This window comes from Lytechinus pictus, chromosome 12 (assembly GCF_037042905.1).
Source record: "Lytechinus pictus isolate F3 Inbred chromosome 12, Lp3.0, whole genome shotgun sequence".
Classification (NCBI taxonomy): Eukaryota; Metazoa; Echinodermata; class Echinoidea; order Temnopleuroida; family Toxopneustidae; genus Lytechinus; species Lytechinus pictus.
Window position 1 is genome coordinate 4012157 of NC_087256.1, and position 12031 is coordinate 4024187.

At 35.0% G+C, this 12031-nt stretch overlaps 1 protein-coding gene across 1 annotated transcript; it reads left to right on the forward strand.

Moving 5' to 3' along the window:
* Positions 1-899: 899 nt before the first annotated feature.
* On the forward strand, positions 900-10750 carry LOC129273390 (uncharacterized). Its single transcript, XM_054910418.2, has 2 exons — positions 900-4281; positions 7380-10750. Exon 1 carries the CDS (start codon positions 1958-1960, stop codon positions 4259-4261), a length of 2304 nt encoding a protein of 767 aa, XP_054766393.2. The 5' UTR covers positions 900-1957; the 3' UTR covers positions 4262-4281; positions 7380-10750.
* Positions 10751-12031: the final 1281 nt, after the last annotated feature.

Consider the following 12031-nt stretch of genomic DNA (forward strand, 5'->3'; position numbering starts at 1 on the left):
ACTCCAAAGAGATTGGTCCCTACTATTACTCCAAGAGGGGAGTGATTAGGAACAGTAGCGTACCGTGAACCGGAGGAGACAAAGCATTGGGGGGGGGGCACTGCATTGTCTGTGAACAATGCTGTGCCCCCCCCCCCCAATGCTTTGTCTCCTCCGAGTCACGGTCCGCCACTGATTAGGAATTACATCGCTCTTTTGCATTTCGAGTATTACTCAGCATAACAGTGGTCTGGTCTGGAAAGGGAAAATAGATCAATCACAAAGTTGAAGGATATCAACAACAGTTTTGTCATGTAAGTTAAATTTAAAATAACATTTGTTTAATCTAAAAGCTTGTTCATATGAATTTGAGAAAATAGTAATTTGAAATGAATTGGAATAAAGATAATTCAATTAATTATCCGTTATTGACAGCAAAATATTAGATTATTTGCCCAAGAAATTAAATAAAAAAACATAAATGTGTACAGCAAAATCATGATGTTAATTTTAGATGGCACTTTAATTAGGGCTCCATTTCCCAAGATCTTGAATTTCTATGTCATTTATTTTTTTGTTGCTTGCCTTTAGCAGTATGATAATATACTATTTTTTTTACCACGGGCATATGAAGAACTTGCGAAATGGTGCCTATTAGCAGATTTAATAGGTTACGTTTTAAACTTGTTTTTAATATTCACAACAAACTCATGATGTGTGCGATTCTGTATCTGCGGGAATTTTTTTTATGTCAAAAGTCTACTCCGTGTTAGATCTCAATAGCCAATCAATTCGATCATTGTCAGTTTTGTCACGAATGATTTACTTTGACGTATATCGTTATAATACCGACAATCTCGGATAATTACAAGCAGACTATACCCAACACAATAATATATTGTGTGTTAATGTCTGTCCACAGTAGAGTGAGGTATGGGTGATTCCGAGTGTGTAATAATACGCTGCGGTTTTTCTACTGTCTATATGGCCTGGCGCCTTTTGCTCTCGGCGCCTCGTTCTTGTTGTCATGCAAATTGCGTCCCACGTAACCCTCCGTACCGGCGAACCTCTACTGTACATAATGCTATGCATTAATATCTTTCAACTGTATACCAGAGTGTACGCACGGCTATTGAACACTGGTATTTACTGGCGGGTGGAACTTGAAGTAAATAACATCATGACAATGGAGAATCCCGCGGGATATGACATGCATTAGCAGACGATATACTACCAAAACATATTTCCCCATTGGGTTCAAATAGAAATCTGAGGTAGCATACAACCAAAAGATCAGCTAAACTATAACTGGAGATTCATTAACAACAATGACCGGAGGAAAAGTGAGAATTTGAGCAAAGTATGCGGTGGAATAGGAGCAGTGTAAGACACTTATAATTGTGATCCGCGACATTAAGAAATCGATAATTCTACATACCAAGTTAAGACATCGCAGACGGCAATGGTGAAAGTGATCAGTTGTTGAGTTGGAGTACATAGTTTCTATATCGCTTCTCGCTACGATTAAAATCATTCTGGAAAGTGGAATACGCACCTGTATAGCAAATTCGTTATACTATCATGAAATTTGAGGTATCATTGATGTATCTACATACCATCACAAACCGGAGAGCCTTTAGGAGCGGTTAGGAGTAGGTAATGATATACCCGTTTAACCACTATATTAAAGCAACATTGCTGGAGCAATCGCATATTTCTGAGATAAACCAAAACATATTCTGAGTGAAATTATTTTAATTCGCTTATGATATATTTTGCAAACATTGACCTACATCCTCGACTATTAAGCCCTTCATCTCAATGTCATTGGGGAAGAGATCGATTAATCAATAGGGGACATAGTAAATGCAAAATTCAATGGCAGACAGTGGTTGTTCCCTTGTCGACATGAGAGTCATCACTTTGGTTTGCCAGTAATGGCTTTGTTAAAATGCAATAATTTTATTGAGACATTACCATGGACACGACGACTGAATCAACGACGGAAGTGTGGGGGAGTGGTGATAACGAAACAAGCACATTAATTGATGAAGGAAACTTTACAACCATTAATGTGACGTTATGGAACGTAACGACCGTAACGGGTATTTCGTCGAATGTATCAAGTACGACGGTGACGCAATTTGTCACCCTGTCGACAACAGATGAAGGGTTGAGTACGACCAAGTTGGATGCTCCGACTACTAGTGCGATCGTGCAACCGTCATCGGAAGCGTACACGGACAGTGATTTGAGGATCTTTGCTGGTGTCTTGATGATCATCATTACCGCCTTGGCTTTGATCGGAAACCTTGGAGTCATCGCTGGTTTACGACATAAATGCTTTCACGGTCGAGCACTTTACACCTTCTTGAACAACCTTGCCATCACAGTCCTGTGTGATTGCCTCTTCAATGCTCCTTTCATCATAGGAGCGATGCTCTCTGACGGTAGAGTATGGCTGGATTCTACTTTTCTATGTAACGTTACTTCTTTCATCGGTAATTTGATACATACCCAGATTATCCTAAGTCTGATGCTACTAGTCTTGGACAGGATGCTGTCCTTGAAATACTCGGATAGTTACATCAGGAAGACTGTTGGGGTGAGAGCTAACTTGATATCTGGATACGCATGGGTCCATTCAATGGCTTTTACCCTGGCTATCGTCGTCACGTCCGTTGAGAGTGACTATTTCGAAGACAGGTATCTTTGCTCTGTCGAGTACAAAAACAACTTAGCATACAACGTTATATATTCATTATTATGCAACATAGCTCCTTGGGTGACAATAATGTGTTGCTATATCTACATTGTGGCATTAGCGTCTGAAGCAAACGCAAGGGATAATGTTTTAGCTGAAGCAGGGTATGGCGAACTGACTGGACCCATTGGACAAGCTACAGAACTTAATCACGCGAAACCAGTAGGTGTTTTGATATTTTTGTGGTGTTTGCTAATAGGGCCATTTCATATTTTAGGAATGATCTATGTGTACTCTGGGGTAACGATGATCCCTGGGGTGGTATGGACAATCTTCACATGCTTAAGATTTATCTATGATTTCTTGGTTCCGGTGGTCATTCTGGTCGCCTGGCCAGAATCCTGGAAAGAATGCAAACACTTTATCGCATGTCGTCGGGAAAATGCAATAACAGAGAACGGCCTTCGGAACCGTATCCCAGGAGTTCGTTCTTCATGGGCCGAAGGAAGTGATGGATCTGTAACCGATAGGTCAACACTTGACAGATCGACACTCAGCAGATCGTTCAATGTTCCTGTACTGTTTCCAACGTCCAATGGGCTACAGCTTCAGGTCAGTTCTAGAGGAAGTAAGGATGGTGGAGACATCGAGGTTGCAGACTTCGCGTCTGAAGAAAAATTACGAGGCAGCAGGCGTCCTCCACCTTACCTCCCACCACTCTTTAGCGTCGTGCAAAGTAGCGAGGAAGATAGTTTTAATACAGACAGTAGCATGCCTTTGAAAGGAGAAGACAATGGCCTGTTTGATCTTAATGAATCGGCCGATAGCAAAACTGCAATATCACAATTTCAGTTGTCTTTGGGGAGGGCGGAAGATTTTCATGCTCTGAAGTCTACGACGCCCGGAAGTGACGCGAAGGTGTCACCACGGAATGAACGGGAATTTGGAGAAGCGCATAAGGAATACTCCCCAAGACATTACCAAAAATATTCACAAGGAGATGGTAAAACCAACCCTAGTTTTACTAGCCCTGCTCCCCAGCAAGTTGGAAGGCAAAAGAAAAACAGTACTTCCAAAAGAGACCTTCCCTCGAATGAAATAAAACCTTCTGAGAAATCTTCAGATAGTAATTTGCAAGGAAGGGCGAGACGAGTGAGCAAAGGTGAAACTATTTCAACAAATACCTCATCACCGATCAGGGAACAAAACCAAATAACATCAAATGGAAAAGAGCGATCTAAGAAAGGAGCCGTTACTAGCGGAAACAACGCTAATAATATCACTGGTAGAGACGATGATGGACTCGGGGGCAACTCAAGAAGAGTATCATCAGAGAAAGGCGTTGCCGATGGGGACAAGGGAGGAGGAGGTGGAGGGGCAAACGGGACCAGCAGTAGCAAAGGAGGGCGGCGCGTCAGTAGTACAGGTAATGGAGTTGGACGTGGTCTTAGGAGCAGGGAGGAGTCAGAAAAGAGACAAAGACATTCCAGTGGGAAGAGTATACATAGTAATTCATCAAGTCCAAGAGATAATGGCTCATCTTCTAAGGCACAGGAGGGCTCAGGAAGATCGAAGTGATGTTATGGCATATAGACAAAGTAAGTAACAGTGTAACAATTTTGCTCAATTAAAAAGGTCCTTTTACTTCGATTCTTTGAAAACTCGCATCTTTTAATAAGCCCGACATACTTATAATTTGCTTGATCTGTAAAAATAATGTGGTCTTTAAATGGCGTCCCATCTTAAATTTTAAAGTTTGGAGATCGACTGAAATGACATCAACCCACTTTTTGGTCAACAAGCTTGTATCGCTCTTTCACGTACTTCCATACTTATGATATAATACATTCAAATTTAACTCCCTTCAATAATTATGATGATGGTGATGATAGTTATGATGATGATAACTACTAAAGAAGGTGATATTATAATGATAGTAATGATGGTAATATTAAAGACAATGATATTCGATAATAAAACTTATTTAAAAGATGATGATAATAATAATATCTATATTGATTTAACAGAAATGTTAATATCAGTATGAGTACATGTAATTTTGCTTAGTATGCACTTTTGATCAAAAATTGCAATAATGGTAGTAAAATATCGAACGTGGTACTGTCTCAAAGACTATTCGACAGTTCAGAAAATATGCTGCTATCATTATTTTCCTCTACCTTAATCATTTTTCAAGTCTAGAAGATCCCAACCTTCATCGTTTTATAGTCATAGCAAGTCTTATCTCGATCACAGTGATGTGGAATCTAAATTTAGTCTTCAATCGTTTCCCCAATTCTCAAGGCTATCTCTTATTTGCACGTATACGGAATGCACTTTCTCTTTCTTTATTCTCAAACGGTAGAGCTTTGAGAGACAAAAGGACAAAAACCCCTATTGTTCAACTAATCGATTGGTATCAAAAGTCTGACTTTATTCTGCTGTATTTGCTTGGAGCAAAAATTATCTCCGTGCATGTTCCGCAATGTTTTTGTACATATCTTTACGGAGAGAAATCTGGTACAATAAGCATGATAGTCTTTCGAAATAAAAATTAATCATTGGTGCATTTAATTCTCTCTGTACACCAAGCGGAATATATTTCAAGGTTCATCGTAATTATTTACATCTAAATACAACTGATAATCATTTATAGAAGACTGTCTTAATTTATGGATGGAGCTTATATTGTACCATCTAAATCCATGTTCACTATTATCATATTGAACGTATTATTATGGTGTATTGTATAAAAATGACTATCCAGATAATTATCTATTGGATTCACTTACAAAGTATTTTTGTCATTTTTAATTCACATTCTGGCTTCTTTCATTTCAATCCAAAGCATGATCTGGGGCCCGTCTTACAAAGAGTTACGATTGATCCAATCAATCGTATCTCTATATATGGAAATCCATCAGGGTCATAATTTTTTCAAAAGGAAATTTGCAAAGTGTCCTTTGAAAACAAAGGAGAACACACCAATTTGTCAAGAAATCTATGAATTTCTGAATATACATCATATCTAGATTTTTTTTTAACAAACATGCATTTTATATGTTGACTTTGTTGACTTTCTATATTATCATCCGCAACTCTTTGTAAGACGGGGCCCTATTATACTTCCATAAGTTTCTTCATATACAGATAATAAAACATTTTTTTTTTTAATTCCAATTTATCTCTCACATTACTATCGTAATTTTTTTTATTATATCGTACTTATATGATTAAAAATACTTTGCAGTTACACTTTATAGCTTTATGCAGCGATTTCCAATTGAATGTTACTGTCAGGAACAGTGAAATTTGCATAATGTTGCGGCAATCAATATTCTGATCATTATTTAATTATGATAATTGTAGTAATACTGATAATTATTATATCAATATTCTTTTCATTATCAATATCATTGATTATTAGAATTATTTTTATCATTATTATTATTATTATCATTAGAATGTTATCATTATCCTGATTATTGTAATTGTAATTATGATTATTGTTATAATTACTTCTACTTCTACTACTGCTGCTACTACTACTACTACTACTATCATTATTATGTAATCATCCTCATCATCATCATGTTGAAAATCCATATCTAAAATAGAAAGGTTTAACATGTAGCTGATTTGGGTTTTAATGTGCTTTGGCATTGTATTGAAATGAGGCGAAATAATTACTTACAAAAACCTTTCAGATCCTTATTTTTATGTCAATACAATTTCATGTATAATTCAAGTTTTATATTAATTCTATTGCTTCGAAAACTATTAATGTTTGTAACTATAGAGCCCTAGTAACTACATGCAGGTTCTAATGATTCAAATCGAGATCGTCAAACTGGATCAAATTAATAAATTTGATGCTACCAGATACAAGCAGAATTTGATGCTGTAATGAAAAAAATGAATTATTCAAGTAACGTCTTGTGAAAAATTAAAATATATCAATTTGATTGTCATTTAAAACCTCAAACAATAAAGCGATTTAGATGTTCGCCGCATCTGCTTGATATCAACATAACCATTTAGAACATCCCTTGTAAACATGTTCCTCTCCTTCTCTTTAAAGTCTTTATCTCCCTCTCTCTCTCTCTCTCTCTCTCTCTCTCTCTCTCTCATTTACTTGATTTTCTTTTTTTTGTACTTTTGTTGCAATTATTTGTTCTTTTCACCTTTTTAATTAATTCTGGGTTTCAGTATTTTTTGTCCATTTCTCGATTTATTTCGCTTTACTTTAATTTAATAGTCTTCTCATCTGACTCAATTCTACACAACCACATTCACTCGTGGAATGATACCAAAAACGTTCTTACCTATTGAGGACAAACCCATTACCGGATAGACTCTGTTCAAATCTATCCTCCGGACTTAGAAAACACATAAATGTGGCGCCTTATTCAGTAGATATCTGACAAAACCATTAACTTGGTGATTTCTTGAAGAAGAAAAAATCACAAACGATTCATCAGTTTTTGTGCGTGTTTATTATGGAACCTGTTTGTGTTTTATCATTACATGTAAATGATGTAAAGGCCTATCTACTACAATGACAAAGGAATTTGACATTGTAATTTCCTCATGTGACTACATGTATACAAGTCTATTGGGGAAAATGAATCAGATATTTCAAATGGTTATTTTAGCATTCACATTTTGTGTTATTTTTCTACCCTTTTCTCTCCAGGGCGAAATGCAGATTTGCTAGCTGGATACGGACCAAAATACCGCAATACTTGTAGATCAATGCTGATTATTATCAGAGACACTATCCTTGAATCACCAAAGAAAATCATCACTCAGCTATAGCAGTGAGCCTTTAAAACGTATTTATGATAATTAGCATTAGTTGAGCGAGTCCTTGTCTCTATATACTTTCTGTTTTTAGCACGCTATTCATTATTCTTAGAAGCCATTTAGCTCTTTGTTTACTAAAAGTACTCTGTCAAATGCCAATTTCGAGCATGCTTATTGTTATTTTATTAGAGAGTTGTCCATATTTACAATGTAAAACGTTATCGGTCAAATCAATCAAACGTGCTCCGTAAAGCACAGGCCTTATTTCATTTGTGATGTCGTATTTTGCCCATCGGACATGTTGGTTTATCAATCAAAATAATTAGCTTTGGAGACTGGTTACAACAAAGATTTGTGTTTGATTGCAATTTCATGTACATGTATAACTCAATCACAACTCAAATACGTCCCTCTGATTGGTTAAAAATCAGGTTTCATTTGATAACGTTTTCTGCAAAGACCCCTGAACAATTATCAAATATATATAGGTAACCTACGATCAATCATGAAGAATTTATCATGTACATTTACAGTGTATACTGAAATTATAATATTGGTGAACTTTTCGTTCTGAATGAATAACATTTTGCATGGCTTTGGTAAGTGTGACACGCTCTAATATAGTGTAACATCATTGAAGAAAAAAAAAAACAATGCGACACGGTATATTAAACATCCACATGCTCTTTAGATGATTGATTTTCATAATTGATGTCGATTGAATGTAAATGGAAGTTGTAGATTACTGTCATCCCTGAAAAAAAATCCACGATCTATCAGTGTAATCACCACGCTTCTAGTGTAATGCATGTTCGCAGTTCCAGTGTTATCATGATCAGATCATTACATGTATATGAAGCTTTATTTGTTCAAAATATTCTTTAAATCGATAGATAATCCAATAAAATGTCAAAACTTTTTTTTTTGTACGAGGCATATCTATGTTTAAGGCTTTCTATCTAGAATGCTGTTGCAGTGTTATGGTCGAATTGACTTTTTTATGATACGACAAAGTTCTCTTTTAATTTTTTTTTAACATTTGCTAATATTATTATGTATACTTCCAAAGGCACTGGCGTCGTTTTTTTATACAAATATCTTCATGATAGTTATGTTAGAATAGTATGAGAAATTTATATACCATTGTCTTTCATATTTGATTTTGTAGACTAATGTACTCCCGTAACCGCACAAATGTCTTTCATATTTATAGTCTTTCAACTGCTTTCCTGAGCTGCTTGATTTTTATGATAATTTCAAAATTACACTGAAATATGCATTTTATTACATCGTGTACAAATAATGTTAACTTTTATTTGCATCTAATCTTTATCATGAAGCCTTAAAAACTTTTCTACTGACCAGGGGCAATAGTGCATAAAATCAAAGATTAAGGGTAGATGAAAACTCTGTAACCTAAAAAGTATTCTCAATCGCAGATCGTATCTCTGCCAGTGAAAATCTAAAAAAATCCAATCAAAACTTCTGTTAGAAAGAAAGAAAATATAGTAAGTAAGAAAGAAAGAAAGAAAAAAAGAAAGAAAGAAAATAATTTTAGCGCTGGACATGCTGGAATAGTTTTGAATTCGATTGCAAGTTTTAAGCAACGTGCCACAGGATATGGTTTTTTTTAATAAGATTTTGTTAAATTATATTTTACATTCTACTGTTATAACAATGATTTCAGACTAGAGAAGATAGAATTTGACATACATTTCTAGGAAGATTCATCATGATATATTAGGCCTATCTTCATCAATATAAACATTGTAATATGGGCATTAATTCTGTTATCCGCAGATAATAAGAAATCAGTGTAATAAATGAGCAGGTGAAAAACATCACTATTAGCAGATTAGTTAATGTGATATTTGGAGTAATCAGATGTTATTTAAGGAATATATATAATTCGAATGTATTTTACATGATTTGATTTTGTCATCTGTACGTATAATGTTATCCCATATTTCGTGATGTAATATAAGGTTTTTGGTATGAATGTAAATAAATTTGCTTCATGATTACCAAACGATCATTAAGGTGCCATTAATGGTGGACAAGTAGCCTCGTATGATGAAACCAAACGGCTCACCCAGCATGCCCAGTCAAACATCTGAAGTTTTTAGTATGAACTTGGCATGCACATACATGTACTCATATTTTCAGATTTTGATCAACTTTTACCATTGGAACATGATACAATAATTTCTATGGCCTTCGTTGAATTTTAAAATGAAATGTGAGTAATGGTTGTCAATGAACAGTGCTTTATTTTAGATCTGTGTAAGATACATACAGTATGTACAGCATAAAGTCATAAACTTGTGTTTTTGAAAAAAACCGTTCTTTGTAATTAAAATGTGACAAACCTGTCTTCATGCAACATGACACAAAACTTTGTGTTACAGTAGAACATGTTGTTTCTTGAGTATAATTTGGAGGTATGCACAGAGGCATGAATTGATCCAAATTTATACAAAAAGAATAACATGTCATTTTCCCTTCTGTGTCCACTTTTATATTGAGTTTTCTTTCTTTTACTTTGCTTGATTGTTGTTAACGATTTTGAAGACAATTAAGACGACCAATTTCGGATTTATGAACTTTTTTTGTTCTCCTCTTTCACTTTAATTCGCTTGCTTTTAAAATAAAAATACAAACATGTGTCCTAAACCACTCGAGAACCCTGGACATGCCACTGAGCAATGTGAGGCAAATCGTGTATGTAATCTAAATGAGTTTGAATTAGTCAGTAAATGGGTCTATTTGTGTGTTTTTTTTTTAACCGCCATTTTGCTGTACAGACTGTACAGATTCGAATGTTGATTAATGTTTATATATTTCAGAATTACATATATCTTATTTTCTAACTTAAATTATAAAGACAAACGAACCAAAGGCACGTAGTACTACTCGAAGCATGTTGTAAATACGTGAAAGATGTTCCAAATATTGTACATAAATGTATGTATTGACGGCTTTCATGGATAGGCTACATGTATATCTCAATTAGCGTACATTCTTTTTCATTACAGATTTTTTCATTTTACCACCCACTCATTTTTATAAGATTTTTTAGAGCGAGTCTTGAAGCATTGCATTCAAATTATCTCAATATCATGTTTTTATGTACCAATGTAAAATGTAAATCTGTAAACTTTTCCACGATTTTGATCTCGCTTGAATTATATGTGACAAAGGCAGTTAAAAGATGAACATCTTTTTGATATTTGTGAATTAATAAAATTGCAATCGAACAAATATCACTGGTACCATTTTCTTTGTTTGAATATTTTCCAAAGCACACAATGTTTATCTGCCATCATCCGAGATGATGGCCAACTTCACTCTTTTTTAAACATTATTTTGATTTCACAATCTGTTTATGCTATCAAATGAGTTTATCCCGAGTGGAATTCATTTCTGCAGTCCCTACCCAATTAATATGTTAATATCTCCTTTTCTCATAATCATTCCATCATCATCACCATCGTCGTCGTCGTCATTATCATTATAATAATAATAATGATAACAATAATTGTGATATCTTATTGAGCGCACACACCGTCCAGACGATCATGGTGCTATCCCAGCAACAGTTCATCATTATCATCACCACCATCATTATTATCATCTTCATCATCATCACCATCATCATCTTCATAATCATCTTCATCATAATCATCTTCATGATCATCATAATCATCATCATCATCACCATCATCATCCCTATCATCACTATCATCACCACCATCATCATCACTATCATGATCATCATCATCACCATCATCATCACCATCATCAACATCATCCTCATATTCACTATCATCACCATCATCATCCTCATTTATCATCACCATGTTTCATCATGTATAATTTGAAAATCTTTGGACCTCTTCTTTCATTTGATGCAATTCATACAAGCACTTCAAAAATGAGGGAACAAATACAATATAAAGGAATGTCAAAAGTTATAAAAGGATAATTTGTAGAAAGTGATGTCTTCAAATATTGTTTATTGCTAGCTAAAATTTTCTGGTTCCTACTTAGTGTTTTCATTCATTCATGAATGAAAATGAATTATCAGAGAGAAGAGGACCCAAGTTTTACAGATTTCTAACATGTTTGTGAATGAAATGATTCCATGACATTTGCTCCTATGACAACTGCTCCCATGGAAAGTCTGCACATTAAGCCAAACATTAACTTAAAACCATAATCATATTCTGACATTTCATTCATTTTTAAAATAATATTTTCACATTATGACGACCTTAATCTCCACTTTTATTCAGGAAATAAAACCAGAAGCAATGGGCACGGTGCAATTGTCAAAACAAGTGGAACGCCTCTGGCAGTCTCGCCTGCATTACGCGATTCAATATAGCAGCAGTGCTAACTTTGAAAACAGCTACTGGGCATTTTCACGGTAACTGACATTACACGGCACAATGTTTTCACACCTTTCATTGTGTGTATCTCTAAAACAACAAATGATGGGAGTTTGCTTTTGATATAGTTAATAAAGTGAACCTTGCTGTA